At 41.1% G+C, this 20,315-nt stretch overlaps 1 protein-coding gene across 2 annotated transcripts in view; it reads left to right on the top strand.

Moving 5' to 3' along the window:
- Nucleotides 1-12,775, top strand: part of LOC121002163 (meprin A subunit beta-like) — a 42,442-nt gene extending 29,667 nt beyond the window's left edge. For both annotated transcript variants that reach the window (XM_040433504.1, XM_040433502.1), the window contains exons 11-15: nucleotides 3,431-3,886; nucleotides 6,708-6,887; nucleotides 8,486-8,762; nucleotides 11,128-11,329; nucleotides 12,687-12,775. In XM_040433504.1, coding sequence (XP_040289438.1) covers nucleotides 3,431-3,886; nucleotides 6,708-6,887; nucleotides 8,486-8,762; nucleotides 11,128-11,329; nucleotides 12,687-12,701 — 1,130 coding nt within the window. In that variant the 3' untranslated portion in view covers nucleotides 12,702-12,775. The remainder of the gene's footprint in view (nucleotides 1-3,430; nucleotides 3,887-6,707; nucleotides 6,888-8,485; nucleotides 8,763-11,127; nucleotides 11,330-12,686) is intronic.
- The last annotated feature ends 7,540 nt before the right edge of the window (nucleotides 12,776-20,315 follow it).

Here is a 20,315-nt window from a genome sequence, read left to right as displayed (position 1 = left end):
ATCAAAGCAAAATGTGGCTACTTTGAAGAACCTAGAATATGACATATTTTCAGTTGTTTCACACTTGTTTGTTATGTATATAATTCCACATGTGATAATTCATAGTTTTGATGCCTTCAGTGTGAATCTACAATTTTCATAGTCATGAAAATAAAGAAAACTCTTTGAATGAGAATGTGTATCCAAACTTTTGGTCTGTACTGTATATATATATTTTTTCCAGTGAATTCTGTTTTAATTTTCTATGTCACAATCTATATTTTAAAAATCATAAAATCGTGCAGTTTTCGTACTGCCCACTAGGCCTAAAATTTGTGAAGACTTCCTGTCTATTGAAAACAGATACATGGCATAGACACAATGGACAAGAGCTGATCCAGTTTTTCTAGACACGCTCTGTGACCTGTGCAGAGGTCAGGAATGAGTAGATAAATCTGTGATATCACCAACTGTGAATGGTGGATTCTGTGTTAACTACATAGCTGTTTTAGGCTACTTTCACACCTGCGTTAGGTGCGGATCCGCACATAAAAAATGCAAACGCTGGTATCCATTCAGTACGGATCCGTCTGCATAACTCAGTCAAAAAAAAAGTCTAAGTGTAAGTCAAACGGATCCGTCCTGACTTTTCATTGAAAGTCAATAGGGGATGGATCAGTTTACAATTGCACCAATATTGTGTCAATGTAAACGGATCCGTCCCCATTGACTTCCATTGTAAGTCAGGACGGATCCGTTTGGCTCCGCATCGCCAGGCGGACACCAAAACGCTGCAAGCAGTGTTTTGGTGTCCGCCTCCAGAGCGGAATGGAGGTGGATCGGAGCCAAACTGATGCATTCTGAGCGGATCCTTATCCATTCAGAATGCATTGGGGCTAAACTGATCCGTTTGGGGCCGCTTGTGAGAGCCTTGAAACGGATCTCACAGGCGGACCCAGAAACAGCAGTGTGAAAGTAGCCTTACTTGTCATTGAAATTCTGCCTGTAATGAATAATAATAAATTATAATCATCATCACAAAATGACCTACTATTCACATTTATTATTAAAGTGCCATTCATTCCATGGCGCTGTACACATGATAAGGGTGCACATACATAATACAGACATTTGCACTAAGCATGAACAAGATTAGTTACAGACTGGTAAAGAAGAAGAGAGGGCTCTGCCAGCGAAGGCTTACAATCTATGAGAATGACACATCCCCTTTAAGCCACTTCCACATGACGGCACTAGGCTTTTTTCCACAGACCAATTTTGTCTGCCTTTTTGCCTACCACATGAACATATTTGTGCAGTTTTTTTAGGAATTTTTTGTATGGCGCTGTGAGCGTGGCGGCTCCCTGGTAGAGATCGGCAGGGGGGCGGGGACTCAGACCCCCGCCGATGTATTAATGATGACCTATCCTGAGTAGGGATAGGTCCTTAATAATATAGGCTCCGTCATACTGTAAAATGTATGTCTTCCACGGAGGTCTTTCCAAAGTTTCTGCAAATATCACAAGACTCGCTTCTATCAATTCGTTTATTGCTATAAATTACTGTATCAAAATACAAACTGAACTTGGCTTTGTTAGGCAGAGTTTGGCTTAGTGTTTTAAACAAATGCATTCGCTCAACCCTAATCCTGAGGATAGGTGATTATATTTACCTGCATAACCCCTTTAAAGTCATTTTTTTAGGGGTCTGCATTACGATAATTTGTGCCAAATTTATCAACTGTCGCATGATGTTTCATAGATTTGCTGTAAGTTTAACATTTACTATGCCAAATCTTTAATGGGAAAAAAAGATTGCAACACCAGAGGTGTAATTATAATTCATAAGGCACCATAGCAAAATAACATGGGCACCTCCACCACCTAGTATAAGAAAATTACCGTAAACAGCAGTATAAGGTATGTAAAATAGCACAATATATCAGAAAACCCACATAATCGCAAAAAGCCACCATATTGTTATCTCCCACAAAAAGGTACAATATTCTTGCACCTGAAAGGGCCCCCCAACCTCTGGATGCCTTAGCAGGTGCTATTGCTGCTTTGTCTATAGTTACACCCATGTCAACACTTTTTGTGACTTTTTAAAAAGTGGCAGCAGATAAATCTGTATTAGAATGTGGACATAAAACATGGTTGTATGCATAAGCCCTATCTGCATTTTCCGCATGTCAGATGCGGACCTATTCACTTCAATGGCGCCATGGCGCCACAACAAAAAAGAACATGCCCTATTCTTGTCCTTTTTACCAACAAGGATTGTACAGTTCTACAGAGGGCCAGACATTCCGTTACACGAAATGTGGAATGCACCCGGCCGGTATCCATGTTTTGTTGATCAGCGACTTGCAGACTGCAAAAACATCAAAAGTCGTGTGCATGAGCTGTTAAAGTGGTTTTCCAGGAGTTCAATATTGATGGCCTATTCTCAGGATTGGTCATCAGTATTTTATTGGTGTGTGTTAAACACACGGCTTCCCAGCTGATCAGATGTTTGAAGAGGCTGTGGCGTCCCGATGTGCACTATAGCCTCCTTACAGGTTACCAAGCACAGCGCCATACATTGTATAATGGCTATGCTTGATATTGCTGCCCATGCCCATTCATGTGACCAATGAACAGGACATTACTAGCGTGCATGCTGCTGCCAACATATGTGTTTATGTTCTTACAAAGGGTACCACAGAAATCGAGCCTCCAAACAAAATAACTACATCAAATCCAGTTCAGGGTAACATACTACTGGAAAGATGAATATTTGTCACATCTGCCTCTCATTTGGAAGGGTGTTCCATGAGTAATACAAATAATTCCAAAAACATATTGCTCACCTGTCAAATCCCACTGAGCTTAAAGGGCATGTCGTAATGAGTGCCATTACATGTGGCCAGTGATTGGTTGCAATGGTCATGTGCAGCTAGACACGTATTTACTGCTGACCTATAAGCAAAGGCCAGTGAGAAACCACGTGAGTATCGGCGCTGGAGTGGCCGGTGACTTACCTGTGCATAATGTGTCTTTTTAATTTTATTACATGCTTGCAGGTTTTATTTTTAACTATTGAAAAACCCCTTGCTCATGAACGTCTTTCAGTTCTATATAAAATAATTCTAAAAGTCTGTGGGGCTATTTTGTACCTATGTTTGTCTTCAATTTCATGTGGTGCTTCTATATGGCACCATATTATGAAGGTATTCCTCCACAATTTTCTTCATGATCTGGCATCTGATGGAACATACATTAGCACCATTTTTTTCTCACCGATTTCATATCTGGCTCCATTTGAACATTTGTACTGTATAGCATTAAAGACTTCATTCAGGTTGTATGGAGCCATAATTAATATATTGAAGTCATAATACAGCCATGTGCTTCTAGCCAAAATGGCTATATAGGTTAAGATTTTTTTTATGATTGATTCCTCTTTGCAGGTCAGCCAGCCGACTACTGGCAGCTGTATCATGTCTCTTTATCAACCAGTAACAAGTTCCGTGTAGTCTTTGAAGGAGTCAAAGGCATTGGAACCTCGAATGGAGGAATTTCAATTGATGACATCAATTTCTCAGAGGCAAAGTGTCCACATCATATCTGGCATATCAGAAACTTCACTAACCAGCTGAACAGTGAAAATAAGGTTCTTTTCAGTCCAGCATACTATTCCAAGGATGGTTATGCCTTTCAAGTACAACTTGTAGCCAACAGCTCAGGAGCCCTGCTCTATGACCTAGGGATATATTTCCATCTCATCTCTGGGGAGAATGATAACAGACTGCAATGGCCATGTTCTCTCAGACAGGCAACAATGACACTCATGGATCAAAACCCAGATATTCGAAAGCGCATGTCAAATCTGAGGAGCATTACAACAGATCCCTATCGCCTCACAAGTAAGTTCTAGTAAAAGAAACATTACTGGTTTATTCTGAATCTATAGGTGAAAGTGATAATAAAAAAAAAGTCAAAATAGCTTGAACTTTGTAGTTATCTAAGGCATTGGTCACTACGACTTCATGCTCATATAAACAGACAATAATGATACAATGGCGGTTCACTTTTTACCCCTGTTCTGGGCGCATTGGCCCTGGTTTTCTACTTTGTCATAGAAGGAAAAAATCCCATGATGCCTGACACATCACCATTAACTATAAATGGTGTCTGTCACAGTGTCTGTTGTTTTATAGACAAAATAATGCTGTGCTATTTTGTCCAGCATTTTTCATGGGTTCTGATGGAACCTCCAACACAGATGTGAACAGAATCTTAAAAGGAATCTGTCACCAGCAGCTTCCCTATCCAACTGTTTGCAAGGGCACATAGCTGTTTTTCACCTGATGCTAACGCTGTTTTTCTTTTGTTGATCCGGGGTTCTGTTGCTGAGTTAGGGTTCTTCACACGTCCGTGGATCCGCAAAACACTTGCGGACAAGAATAGGACATGTTCTATTTTTTTCGGAATCAGAGTTGCGGACCCGGTAGTGCGGGTCAGCAATTCCGGGATCCGGGCCGCATATCGTGCGGCCCAATAGAAATGAATGGGTCCGCAATTCCATTCCGCAAAATGCGGAACGAAATTGCGGACGTGTGAATGGACCCTTATGATACTTTTTCTTAATATTTAATTTGGCCTTTGGTGAGGCTGTCACCATTGCTCTTGTTGCACCCAAGCTCCACTCTTTTTGTGGCCTAGCCATCCCTGGTTGCTTTTCTTGACAGATCCAGGCAGTGGCAAAAAAGTGAGAAAGGAACTGACTACAGAAAGAAGTGGAGCCTGGGTACAACAAGAGCAAAGGTGATACCCTCATTGCACCAAAGGTCTAATTTGAATATTAGGAAAAAGTATCATAACTCGGGAATGGAGTCTCGGATCAACAAAAGAAAAACAGAGTTTAGAGTTTAAATCAGGTGAACCACAGCTATTTTTCTATGCCAGCAGTTTGAGAGGGAGGTCACTAGTGACAGATTCCCTTTAAAGCTTACTTGTCATTTCAGATTACTTCAGAATAAGCTGCCATGAGTAACACCATATCTGACCAATATATGACTTATAACTGGCATTTTTTTGAGGTTTTGCAGGCTGTAGGCTTTATATCTAATTCCCAATTGGACATGAGCTGGTTGGTGAAGACTAGTTGCCATCATGTCTTCCCTTAGACTACACATAGAGACAGCTTCTGCTCTATAATTTCCTCCCACTCAGAATCACCCAAAAGAACCATATGGGACAGACAGAGAAGTACTGAGCAATATAGATGTGAATAAAGCACTTGGGTGAGATATAACACTATTAGTTGCTGAATCAGGTGTATGTCTCTCTTTTTCACTCTGCTGTTCAGTGCTCCTCTATACCTCCTGCTCCGATATATTCTACAGTATATATATCTACCCAGGGTGGGCCATTTATATGGATACACCTTAATAAAATGGGAATGGTTGGTGATATTAACTTCTTGTTTGTGGCACATTAGTATATGTGAGGGGGGAAACTTTTCAAGATGGGTGGTGACCATGGCGGCCATTTTGAAGTCAGCCATTTTGAATCCAACTTTTGTTTTTTCAATAGGAAGAGGGTCATGTGACACATCAAACTTATTGGGAATTTCACAAGAAAAACAATGGTGTGCTTGGTTTTAACGTAACTTTATTCTTTCATGAGTTATTTACAAGTTTCTGACCACTTATAAAATGTGTTCAATGTGCTGCCCATTGTGTTGGGCATCTAGCTGGCACGTTACCCTGAGTTTTTCCAGCAAGATGGTGCACCACCACATTATGGGTGTCAGGTCCGAGCATTCCTAGATGAACAGTTTCCTGGAAAGTGGATTGGTCGTCGTGGGCCAGTTGAATGGCCCCCAAGGTCTCCCGATCTGACCCCCTTAGACTTTTATCTTTGGGGTCATCTGAAGGCAATTGTCTATGCTGCGAAGATACGAGATGTGCAGCACCTGAAACTACGGATACTGGAAGCCTGTGCTAGCATTTCTCCTGCGGTGTTGCTATCAGTGTTTGAAGAGTGGGAGAAGAGGGTTGCATTGACAATCCAACACAATGGGCAGCACATTGAACACATTTTATAAGTGGTCAGAAATTTGTAAATAACTCATGAAAGAATAAAGTTACGTTAAAACCAAGCACACCGTTGTTTTTCTTGTGAAATTCCCAATAAGTTTGATGTGTCTCACGACCCTCTTCCTATTGAAAAAACAAAAGTTGGATTCAAAATGGCTGACTTCAAAATGGCCGCCATGGTCACCACCCATCTTGAAAAGTTTCCCCCCTCACATATACTAATGTGCCACAAACAGGAAGTTAATATCACCAACCATTCCCATTTTATTAAGGTGTATCCATATAAATGGCCCACCCTGTATATATATCTTCTATAGGATGATGTAATCTGATCCTTCAGTCCTTCAGCCTGATCTGATTTTAGCAATATAGACTTTTCACAGAATTCAGAGAGAATGTTAGTTTGGGAAAGTGAGGGGGGAGAAAGCTGGTAACAAGACATTTTTTTTTAGATATACAACACCTTTTATTATATTAACACATACTACCGGTATATATTATGCAAAGTTGTGTAAAACAACACTGACCATTTAAATGTGGTTCTAAAACAATACACATTGATACATTTATACCATTATTAATGTAGATATTACTGTATGACAGAAACAGAAAAAACTCCCAATATGTATTTTTGTTATTACAGCTGGTGATAGATATTTCTGGGATAAACCTGAGATTGTTGGGAATCGTGTTACCTTTCCTAATGGAACACAGTATTACCGTGGACCAGGACTTGGAACTTCAGCATATATCACACATGGCAGAGTTCAAAGCAGAGATTTTCTCAAAGGGGGAGATGCGTTTATGTTGTTATCAGTTGAAGGTGAGTTGAACTTCACATCACATTTAAAAGTTTAACCTCTTCCCAACCTCCACTGTACATGTAACATTTTAAACATGGCATCCGCTCAGAAGCTGAGTGGGCACCATAGCCACATGGTTTCTGCTGTTTTAAACAGCAGACACCTGGCGCTAATGTCAGTGATTGGCAATAATGCTGATCACAGATATTTAACCCCTCAGATGCCATGACCAATTGCTACCAAGGCATCTGAGATCGCTTTCTATGGATACCCTGTGCTCCTGGGGCCAGAACACTTCCCACGTGCTGAGATTCAGAGAGCTGTTCATTTGTTGTAGTAGCCTCAAGCCTGCTAAAGGCTCCGAGGCATAGTGCAGTGATGTTCCTATGGCTGGGCTCCATAGGAACATAATAAAATTTCAATAGGCTGCAATGGTAATTGATTGCAGTCTATAGGACGAACAATCTAGTGATCCCATGTTCAAGTCCCCTAGGGGGACTTATAAAAAAAAAAAATTATATCACTACTTTCCTCATATCTTACAAAAACTTTTTTTTATTAAAATAAACAACAGTAGCTGTAACATTATGACCCAGGCAATGAAAGTAACAGGTCAGGTTTACTACATAGGGCACACTATAAAAATGAAACCCATAAAACAATGGCAGAATTGTGTGTTTTTTCCAATTCCACCCAGTTGGAATTTTTTGCAGCTTCCCGTTACATTGTATGCATCATTGAATAGTGCCATTAGGAAGTACAAAACAGCCTCATATGGCTTTGGGAAGGCTGTGTGTAAAAAACGAAAATGGGAAAATGGAAAATCACCAGGTCCTCCTGAATAGGTTAATGCCCTCCACTGTTCTCTGTAAGACTAGTAATGCCCCACTGTGCCCTGTTATAATAGTAATGATTCCCACTTTGTCCTGTTATATAGTAATGTCTGCAACTGTGCCCTGTTATGTAGTAATGAACCCCACTGTGCCCTGTTATATAGTAATGAACCCCACTGTGCCCTGTTATATAGTAATGAACCCCACTGTGCCCTGTCATATAATAATAACTGGCACTGTGTGCTATTTGCAAAAATTCAAAAAACTCACCTAGCCCTGTTCCTACTATGAGCAGCCACTTCCTCTCGCTCGCTGTGAACTGCCTGGCAAAAGAGGAACAATCTAGTGACAACATTGCGATACCTGACATCTTCTGCATGCTCCCAACCCCCTGGGAGCTCAACCTCTGGTCATCTGATAAGCCCCAGGCCTAAAGAAGACAGTCTTGAAGTTGTGGAAACAGTTGAAAGTAGAACTGGGCAGGCCCGGGCCCCCCTTCCCCTGCGCCTGGTCACAGTTACATCCCCTGCGACCGCAATCGTTACACCACAGGCAATGTTCATTTACACAGGATAAAATCAGTAGAAAACCTGTGATTACAACTATGCTTGTTTTCTATGTCATAAGGCATTTTTTATATCTAGCCTAATGTAAGAAAATATTATTTTGAACCGTTGATCTGAACTATTGATTTTTGCAAACTATTCAATATCAGATGACAAACATATATTTTTCGTGAAGTATGCAATACCAAATATATATCATATGTATTCATATTTCCCTAGATGTCACATCTCTAAATACCACTCAGCCGATACCTCCATCCACTTCTCCACCAATAACATCTACAACTGGGACAAACACAATAACATCTACAACTGGAACAAACACAATAACATCTACAACCGGAACAAACACAATAACATCTACAACTGGAACAAACACAACAACAGTATCAGGGATGACATTGACAACAGTTAAGCCAGGGACTGAACCCTGTGTTAACCATGACTGTAAAAATGGTGGTGTCTGTGCCATTGAAGAAAATAAGCCAGTTTGCAGGTACAACAAAGTTAAAGTATTTTCTGCATGTACGCTCAAAAAATATAATGCACCAAGAAGGAGATGCTGGAATTGAAAGAAACTTTCTATGTGTGCATGTAACGATTATATATGTAAGTTATTACAATATTAGAAAGGATAAGATTATTGGGGAAAACTGTACAATTGAAAGGAGGCTCTAGTACCTTTATGGGCCGCCTTTAGCCTGGATACAAGATGACATATGGTTGGGCATGGAGGCATACAGGTTCCGTATGGTATCTTGTGACACTTTTGCTCACAGATGTTGCAGCTGGGCTTGTAGGTTGCCAAAGCAGGCATCTCAGCTGGTCGCATAAATGCTTGATTGGTAATAAATCTGGTGACTGGGCAGGCCAAGGAAGTGTTGTAATCTGGTCAAGACATTCCTGGGAAACCCTTGTGTGTGGGTGAGCATTATCCTGCTAAAAAATACCAATTGAATGTTGTGTTGAAGACCCATAACTGGGGCTCCACAGTTATTTTGCATATTACTGTTTCCCATGGAGCTTTGCACTTTGGATTGCTGTGTCGAGACTCTTAAATGAGGCTCCACAGTGTTTTCTGTAGCTGGTCTCCCTAAGATCAGCCATTGTTTTGTTTAAAAAAAAATACCAATTAGAAGCCCTGCCATGAAAGGCAGCACATTTCTGAGCTGTTAGTGTCCCTCATATCACTACTAAGGGTGCCCGACTGTCATATGTGATTGCCCTAACTGATGGTGTGATGATCTGTGGAGCAGTGTGTTACTCCACAGCAAAGGCACAAATGAAATGCTTGAATCAGACCGTTGCTGGATCCCAAATAGAACCTTAATTTGTAGCTAAAGATGATATGGTTCTAGTCCATTGCAGTTCAGATTTCTCATCCACAACACCACTGCAATCAAAGGCAATGACTGCTCGATGGCAGGACACGTAATAGCCGACGCAACACAAATTTTCCTTCTGCTTAGCGCCTGGAAATGGTCCAGGCAGAGAAAAGAGTGTGTAATGAAGGTGCCACCTGTGGTCTGATTTGCCCTCATGTAGCCATTGCTCCCTACACCTCCTAACAGTTAGGCCAGAACAGCTTAGATGGTGGACAATTGGTTGAAACGACCATCCTGTTTTTCTTAGACTTTTAGAGGGGGCATGTCATTGGACTATCAACTGGGAAAAATGTCTCTGAATGCCTCATAGAGGCATATTTAGCAGTCAACAATCTACCCAAGAGGTCCACTACCCAAAAGTAGCCTCTGATTTTTATAGGGCTGTGTGGGAAGTAATTTTACCCCTCATGGCAGATCCAGTGTCCAAACAGACCACATCTGTCATACATACTGGTATCTGCATACCAAGTTCTGCAGCAATATGAAACATACAGTATGTCAATCTTGGTGCATAATTTTTTGCCACTGATTATTTATCAAAATAGTCAAGAAATTAAATCAAAGTCAAGAAATTAAAAGAAAAGTTTTCTATGAATACTGAGTTTAACAAAAAAATCCCCTGTCTGATGGAAGTGTCCCTTTAAAAGCTATGGAAACTATCAGGGCAATTTTTTTTTATTAGGATTGCATTTTACTCATCAGTTTTCATTCATCAGTTTGCTAAGAATGTAGCTATAATTAGTGTTTATGAGGTCATAAGATCCTCTGACGAATGCAAGAGGGACAGTTTGCAAACAGACTGGTTCACAAAAACTGCTAGAAATTTTTCATGAGGACTAATTAAGAAATGATTTTTAGCCAAAAAAAAGTTACGGTAAATGCAATCAGAAAAAAATAAAGGCTATGGACAACTTCTGGTAAATTTTAAGAGTAGGTACAGTTTATCTGTATACTAAAAGTTGTACAATAAATAATGGATACCAGAGTTGTTTCTGGGGGCAAGCAAGCAAGCAAGGGGTGCATTTGACCAGATTGCAAGCCCTTTAACTGACAAAGGCCCTTATGTAAATCCTCAGGCTCCTCTCACTGACTGTAGAGAGTTCTCAGAAAACACTATAAATCATCATTGAGAAAACTGTGCAGCTGTTCAATCTGAGACTCGCAGTCCTCTCTATCCCTGAACATATTACCTTCAACAACCATGAAAGTTGTCGGAAAAATGTACTTTAATAAAAAAACATTAAAAAAAAACCAGACAGGACAACAGATTTTCAGAATGTGGATTAAAATTAGTCTTGCAAAGCCACCATATAGTTATATGATTCAATCAAGGTATGGCAGTATTGTGTGGAATAAAAAGGAATTACGGTAGTTATTGCCTAACTTGTTAGACAAGTTCTCTTTAAACTATCTTGATGAATATAATGACAAATTTTTAAAACAATGCAATATAATTAATACATTCTCTCTCTATAGATGCAAAGTAACTAAAGACTGGTGGTATGTTGGAGACAATTGTGAAACCAAAGTTTCCAGCCAAGACACAGTTGTGATTGCCGTATCATCATCAGTGACTATTTTTGTAGTAATGTTAATAATCACCCTTGTTACTGTGTTCTGCCTTAAGAAGAAGCACAAAAAGCTAATAAATGCCCCTAATATGAATTTTACTAATAATGTAAGTATCCAAATGTGAACATCTTAATGCAGGGGCTCAACTATAAACTGGCATAATAGAATTGTCCTATAGTTTTTACATGTTCAGTTTAGTTTATGTTTAGTGTTGCTTTCCGCCACACAAATGTGGTTCATTAATTCCGGATGATACAATAATCTTGTAGTTTGCTTAAAAAGGGATATTTACTGTTGGATTGATGAATGTGTCAGGATGATAGGCTAGATTCACATGCCAGACAGTTATACCATCCTACTCATGTTAAAGGAATGGAAAGCTAGTTTTTTTTAATGAGGAATGGTTTATTGTGCCTTAGTTTATTGGGCAATGATGACCTAAAACAGCACAGCATGTACCCCTCTTTACCTATAACAATATACAGTAGTAGGATCCATTCAGATGACCGTGTCCATGAACAGACCCTTATGTTGAACTCTGTTTTATTTTACTGCAGTTGTGCCAGAAAACTGGTGTAGCTGAAATAAGATCAAATTCTGTACATTCAAAATAGTATAGGTTTAAAGTTTCCCGCTCTGCAAGTTCCATCTCTGCCATTTTTCCTTAAGATCAGCACCAGAGCGGGTGGAGACTAGCTGCTATGTAGTCTCCAATGCACAGCGCACATAGGAAAGAGGACATCCTACTCCCCTCAGTTTCTGTAGCACTGCCTAGGAAGCAGCAGCAGGAAACACATTATATAGCAGTACAGCTGTGAATCAAGTTCTGAGGCAAGATAGAGCACCTTCCAGATACTGCAACAGCGTCTCTGTGTCTCCTTGCCTTGTCTTATCTAGAAGAGGAGTCTGATAAGTGGAGAAAGAGGCATTTTTCTCTAAGATATACTGCAAAGCTGGTCTTTGCTTGTCCTATTGATTTATGAAAAGAAATAATACAATAGTAAGGCTAGTTTCACGCGGGTGCTAAAATGTTCTGGCAGGCTGTTCTGGCAAAGGAACAGCCTGTCGGAGTACATTGTATACAGCATAGCTAGATGCTACCTTTCCTTGCCGGAGCCCATTGACTATAATGGGACTGTTGGGTATCCGGCCTGTTTCTGGCATTAGTGCTGGGATTCAAGCAGTATTTGTCTGGCCTAATCTTGGCACTGATGCCGGAAACAGGTTGGGTCCCCGCTAGTTCCCATTATAGTCAATAGGGCCTGGCGGTGCAGCGGCAGTTTCTGGCTGTGATTAACTCCAGCAAGCTGTCCCTCTGCCGGAACATTTTAGCCCTGGTGTGAAACAAGGTTTATTCTAAGGCTCTAAAACATAATGATGTTCTTGACACATAACAATACTTGTAGGATGCACCTAGTACAAATATCTTATACTGACTATTTCTATTACTTTCTCTCATACAGAAATCCCAGTTTTGAACAAAGGATCGGAATCATAACAGTCACACTTTGCTGCAACCTTAGTTCATCGATAAAATAAACATTAGAATCATGAATGTCTCCCATGCTTATTCATATACCAGTGGTGGTTAAAATATGGTTCTTGACTGCATCAGCCATAAAATTCATCCATGGCCAAAAGAAGGTCTACAAATAAGCAGATAACGAGGACTCAGTTACAATGATGTATTTGCACAGGTTTTCTAAGGCTATGTTCACATCTTCGATAGGAGTTCTATAGAGGATTCTGTTTTGATGGAGAAAAATTAGCACTACATATTACATCAAAAAAGATAGATCCCTCTTCAGCAGTCTGTCTGCCAGTCCTCTGGGGACCGTTCACTTGCAGGAGAAAAAGCATTTTCCTTCTGTGAACTCTTGTTCTGGAGTTTGCCAGGGATGGGTATAATCAAGGTCCTTTTATAACCTATTTTTTCCCCCACTCTCCAGCACCCTTCACATACTTTTCTAAAAGAACAGATTTTGATCTCATGGTTGCATATATTGTCTTTGTTCATTTCTTTGTTTCAGATGATACGGCCACTCTGAATAGATATGTAACAAGACATTAATGTACGACCATGAATCTATCAATAAGGCCACACATGCAGGAGTCTGCACAACAATGTCCTGTGGTTACATTACTGTTGGGACCACATGTCACCTGTTCGTGGCCGGTTGCGTACCAAATGTTGGAGGCATTATATAAAACCATTTAGAAAAAAAAAAAATCCTCTAAATCCCTGAAATACCATACAGCAATTTAGAAGCCTATGGTGTCCTATTACAATAATGTGCATGATACTGAAAGTCTACTATAGTACATGATATGTACCACAAATACCAGTCATTCAGTGCATAAATAACAGTGAAGCGGCCATCACTTTCAGATTTTCCCAGTCCTCCTCCAGCCTGCAAATGGGTGTTTAATAGGCAGAACCTTAAAAGGGTTGGTCACTATATAGTACTAGCTGCACATGTATTGGAAACAGCACATGCATGCAGCTAGTAATAGGCACTATTAAACAGCTGGTGCAGATGTCTGATGGTTTAATATGCCCAATTTAGGTTTACTTGCAGGTCTGCTTAGGCTGAGTTCACACTTTAGTTATTTGGTCCGTTATTTTCATTTGTTATTGACAGCCAAAACCAGGTGTCAAAAACACAGAACAGGTGCAGATCTTTTCCTTATACCTTATCTCTGTGTAGACTTCAATTATTGATCAGTTATTGTGACCCAAAACCAGTAGTGAAGTGTGAATTTAGCCTTACTTGTTCCAGGTGCTGCTCTCTCAAAGACTGCTGGAGTTCATGTGACCACTCCTGTCCTTCAGCAACATCCATTCATCTGCAGATTATCTCCCCAGTTAATGGCAGACGGTAATGGTCATGACCACCAGCTGCCATTTGGGAATTTGGCATATAACACCATTGGACATCAGTACTGCATGCATGTGCTGTTCCCAGTATACACGGAACTAGTAAGATATAGTAGCCAACCCCTTTAAAACCAGTTGTTTAAATCTGAGCAGTGAATTGAGGTCCCTAGGAGCTGTACAAAACTGAATGCAGTTAGCTCCCTCTAGTGGCAACTGCAGAGTTTTACCGCTTAGTGAAGTCAAGGTAATCTGGTGGTAACAGATTATGTTGCTGATGCACCAATTAAGAGGCTATAAAATGAAAATTAAGCAACTGAAAATTTAAATTTATTTAGGAAAAAAAAAATCACTTTAGCATAAACTACCATAAAATCAAGGAATGTGCTATAGTAACCCATGGCCACCATAAAAGTTGAGAGAGCTATAGAGGAGATAAGAGAGCTATAGAGGAGATAAGAGAGCTATAGAGGAGATAAGAGAGCTATAGAGGAGATAAGAGAGCTATAGAGGAGATAAGAGAGCTATAGAGGAGATAAGAGAGCTATAGAGGAGATAAGAGAGATGATATATAGATAGAGAGAGATAGAGATATAGCTATAAAAGGGCAGCACTCCAAAAATAAAATAGCTTGTATTCACCTATATGGTACAGCGACGTTTCAGCTCAACAATAGAGACTTTATCAAGCTTGAGAAAGGATCTATTGTTGAGCTGAAATGTCGCTATACCACATGGGTGAATAAAAGTTATTTTATTTTTGGAGTGCTGCCCTTTTTTCCATTTGTATTTTGGGTAATTGCTTATTCTCATTGGGCTTGGCACCCGCTGCTGTTGCTTTTTTGTCAGTGCTGCCATATTATACAGTGGATATAAAAAGTCTACACACCGCTGTTAAAATGTCAGGTTTCTGTGATGTGGAAAAAGTTCTGAAATGATTTCTTTGTCTCATTTTTTTACATTTAATGTAACCTATAAACTGTACAACTCAATTGAAAAACAAACTGAAATCTTTTAGGTAGAGGGAAGAAAAAATATAAAAATAAAATATGGTTGCCTAAGTGTGCACACCCTTAAACTAATACTTTGTTGAAGCACCTTTTGATTTTATTACAGCACTCAGTCTTTTGGGGTATAAGTCTATCAGCATGGCACATTTTGACTTGGCAAGATTTGCCCACTCTTTGCAAAAACACTCCAAATCTGTCAGATTACGAGGGCATCTCATGTGCACAGCCCTCTTCAGATCACCCCAGATTTTCAAATCGGATTCAGTTCTGGGCTCTGGCTAGGCCATTCCGAAACTTTAATGGTGAAGCCACTTCTTTGTCGATTTGGATGTATGCTTTGGGTCGTTGTCATGCTGAAAGATGAAGTTCCTCTTCATGTTCAGCTTTCTAGCAGAAGCCTGAAGGTTTTGTGCCAATATTGACTGGTATTTGGAACTGTTCATAATTCCCTCTAGCTTAACTAAGGCCCCAGATCCAGCTGAAGAAAAACAGCCCTAAAGCATGGTGCTGCCACCACCATGCTTTACTGTGGGTATGCTGTTCTTTTGGTGATGTGCAGTGTTGTTTTTGCACCAAACATATCTTTTGGAATTCTGGCCAAAAAGTTCAACCTTGGTTTCATCAGACCATAACACCTTTTTCCACATGCTTTTGGGAGACTTCAGATGTGTTTTTGCAAAATGTAGCCTGGCTTGGATGTTTTTCTTCGTAAGAAAAGGCTTTCGTCTTGCCACTCTACCCCATAGCCCAGACATATGAAGAATACAGGAGATTGTTGTCACATGTACCTGTAGCCAGTACTTGCCAGATATTCCTGCAGCTCCTTTAATGTTGCTGTAAGCCTCTTGGTAGCCTCCCAGACCAGTTTTCTTCTCGTCTTTTCATCAATTTTGGAGGGACGTTCAGTTCTTGGTAATGTCACTGTTGTGCCATATTTTCTCCACTTGATGATGACAGTCTTCACTGTGTTCCATGGTATATTAATGCTTGGTCTTTCCAAACATCTCTCAAGTGCAACTCTTAAGTGCACATACTGAATTATACCAGAATGTAATATTACGGATATGGAATCCACTTTGTCATGACTGCCTACTGACTATCACCCAATTCTCTCCTCTCCAGGTATGTCTTCACTGAAGCTTACTGCTGCACCCAGCTTTTCCACAGTCTGATATTGTCCACCCCTCTCATCTTTCCTTCTAAATCCTGGTATGTCAATACTGAAGCTTACTGCTGAACCCAGCTTTTCCACAGTCTGATATTGTCCACCCCTCTCATCTTTCCTTCTAAATCCTGGTATGTCATTACTGAAGCTTACTGCTGAACTCAGCTTTTCCACAGTCTGATATTGTCCACCCCTCATCTTTCCTTCTAAATCCTGGTATGTCTTCACTAAACTATTAATGTCTCTTTCCCTGCTGGATTTATTGAGTATTTGTTTACATTGACCATTTCACCCCTGTATCTGGTCCTCCCTTGATTAGGCCAAATGTAGCCCCCTCCCCTCTTGGTCACACCTGGTTAAACACAGAGTGGTATAAATCTAAGTTCCTAGGTCTTTTCAGACCTTGGTCATTCCAAATGCAACATCTCTCAAGTGCAACTCTTAAGTGCACATACTGAATTATACCAGAATGGAACCAGAAGGGGACCACAGGTAATTACAGACATGAAAAATGTAAACCTGGTTTGCATTAACTATCTTACTCTTCCCACTTTTCCACAACCTCCTGAAATATCCCCACATCCATTTACCCAGCGAGGAACTATTCATCTCTTCCGCCATCTTACCTTCTCATCTGACCGCTTGCAAAAACCTGTTTGACAACGTAAAACACTTCCTTCCCAAACACATACCTCATGCCCTCTCCTATTCTCACCTATTAACACTTTCTCTTCTTCTCCTTATTGCTGGTGATATCGCTCCAAATCCAGGCCCCCCTCAGCAAATCCCCACTATCATCTCCATGTCCCACTACAAAGCTCTTTCTCCAAATTTCTACAACCCCTTAAACCTAACAACCATTCCTCTGACCCCTGCTCCTTTGGTTCCTCTTGCAGGAGCATTATGGAATGCACGCTCTGTCTGTAACAAACTATCCTACATTCATGAACTTTTTATCTCTCAAAAACTTTCCTTTCTGGGTCTCACAGAAACATGGCTGACACCCTCTAATACCTCCCCTGCTGCACTCATATAGTGGATTTCAATTCACTCACACCCCCCACCCCGGCTGCAAACATAGTGGAGGAGTTAGTCTTCTCCTATCAGACACCTGCTCCTACAGCCCAACTCCACTGCCACCCTCCATTACGCTCACCTCATTTGAAGTACACCCTGTTCGCATCTACTCTCCCTCCAACCTTCAAATAGCCGTCATTTACCGCCCCCCAGGCCCAGCCACCATCTTTCTTGACCACTTTAACACCTGGCTACTACACTTTCTTTCTGCTGACATCCCCACTATCATGGGTGACTTCAACATCCCTATTGACACCTGACACTCGGCCGCCTCTAAACTTCTGTCTCTCTTCTTCCTTCAACTCCCACCCACAGAGATGGTCACATTCTGGATCTTATCTTTACCCGCCTCTGCTCCCTATCTAACCTTTCTAATTCGCCTCTCCCCCTATCCAACCACAACCTAGTCACCTTCTCTTAATTTGTTTCTTCTGCTGCTCCCCCGGTCCACACACTAGCACAACCCCGCAGAAACCTTAAACATCTCGACTTTCGCTTGCTTTCTGACTCTTCTCCCACTCTCTACCATCTGTTCCCTCAAAGACCCAGATGCTGCCACCACCCTACAGGGAGTGCAGAATTATTAGGCAAGTTGTATTTTTGAGGATTAATTTTATTATTGAACAACAACCATGTTCTCAATGAACCCAAAAAAACTCATTAATATCAAAGCTGAATATTTTTGGAAGTAGTTTTTAGTTTGTTTTTAGTTTTAGCTATTTTAGGAGGATATCTGTGTGTGCAGGTGACTATTACTGTGCATAATTATTAGGCAACTTAACAAAAAACAAATATATACCCATTTCAATTATTTATTTTTACCAGTGAAACCAATATAACATCTCAACATTCACAAATATACATTTCTGACATTCAAAAACAAAACAAAAACAAATCAGTGACCAATATAGCCACCTTTCTTTGCAAGGACACTCAAAAGCCTGCCATCCATGGATTCTGTCAGTGTTTTGATCTGTTCACCATCAACATTGCGTGCAGCAGCAACCACAGCCTCCCAGACACTGTTCAGAGAGGTGTACTGTTTTCCCTCCTTGTAAATCTCACATTTGATGATGGACCACAGGTTCTCAATGGGGTTCAGATCAGGTGAACAAGGAGGCCATGTCATTAGATTTTCTTCTTTTATACCCTTTCTTGCCAGCCACGCTGTGGAGTACTTGGACGCGTGTGATGGAGCATTGTCCTGCATGAAAATCATGTTTTTCTTGAAGGATGCAGACTTCTTCCTGTACCACTGCTTGAAGGTGTCTTCCAGAAACTGGCAGTAGGACTGGGAGTTGAGCTTGACTCCATCCTCAACCCGAAAAGGCCCCACAAGCTCATCTTTGATGATACCAGCCCAAACCAGTACTCCACCTCCACTTTGCTGGCGTCTGAGTCGGACTGGAGCTCTCTGCCCTTTACCAATCCAGCCACGGGCCCATCCATCTGGCCCATCAAGACTCACTCTCATTTCATCAGTCCATAAAACCTTAGAAAAATCAGTCTTGAGATATTTCTTGGCCCAGTCTTGACGTTTCAGCTTGTGTGTCTTGTTCAGTGGTGGTCGTCTTTCAGCCTTTCTTACCTTGGCTATGTCTCTGAGTATTGCACACCTGTTGCAGCTCTGAAATATGGCCAAACTGGTGGCAAGTGGCATCTTGGCAGCTGCACGCTTGACTTTTCTCAGTTCATGGGCAGTTATTTTGCGCCTTGGTTTTTCCACACGCTTCTTGCGACCCTGTTGACTATTTTGAATGAAACGCTTGATTGTTCGATGATCACGCTTCAGAAGCTTTGCAATTTTAAGAGTGCTGCATCCCTCTGCAAGATATCTCACTATTTTTGACTTTTCTGAGCCTGTCAAGTCCTTCTTTTGACCCATTTTGCCAAAGGAAAGGAAGTTGCCTAATAATTATGCACACCTGATATAGGGTGTTGATGTCATTAGACCACACCCCTTCTCATTACAGAGATGCACATCACCTAATATGCTTAATTGGTAGTAGGCTTTCGAGCCTATACAGCTTGGAGTAAGACAACATGCATAAAGAGGATGATGTGGTCAAAATACTCATTTGCCTAATAATTCTGCACGCAGTGTATAAAACACCACCATAAGTACAGCTCTGGACACTGTTGCCCCCCTCACACACAACAAAACCCTAAAAATTAAGACCACCCTGGCACACCAACCTGACCAAAAAACTCAGACAAGCTTCCAGGGCTGCTGAGAGGCGATGGAAGAAATCCCATTCTAAAGATCATTTCACCGCATACAAGTAATCCCTCCTCACATTCAAATCCTCACTCGCTGATGCAAAACAGGCCTACTTCTCATCTCTCATATCTTCCCTGGCTCACAGCCCTAAACAACTTTTTAACACTTAACCTCCCTTCTCCATCCCTCAGAGCCCCCATCCTCTCCTCTCATCTCAGCTGAGGACTTTGCCAAATACTTCAAACAAAAGATAGTCAACATCAGAGAAAGCTTCAGTACACAGTCCCCACAGACCCTCCACACAACTGCTCAGTCCTCTTCTCCCAAAACCCGCTTCTCCACAATTACAGAAGAAAAACTCTCCACTCTACTCTCCAGATCAAATCTCACCACCTATGCACTTGACCCAATCCCATCCCACCTCATCCCTAACCTCACCACAGTTTATCCCAGCCCTAACTCATCTCTTCAACCTATCCTTAACCTCTGGTGTCTTCCCCTCTGCTTTCAAACATGCTACCATTACACCCAGCCTCAAAAAGCCTTCAATTGACCCATCTTCTTTGTCCAGTTATGGGGGGGGGATATCACTTCTTCCGTATGCCTCAAAGCTACTTGAACAACATGTCCATTCTGAACTGTCCTCTCACCTCTCCTCCTTCTCCCTCTTTGACCGCCTACAATCTGGATTCCGACCTCACCACTCGACTGAGACTGCCCTTACCAAAGTCACCAATGACCTACT

This window comes from Bufo bufo, chromosome 5, assembly GCF_905171765.1.
Source record: "Bufo bufo chromosome 5, aBufBuf1.1, whole genome shotgun sequence".
NCBI classification, from domain to species: Eukaryota; Metazoa; Chordata; class Amphibia; order Anura; family Bufonidae; genus Bufo; species Bufo bufo.
The sequence above is the reverse complement of the archived record's forward strand: the minus strand, read 5'-3'. Positions and strand labels throughout refer to the sequence as shown.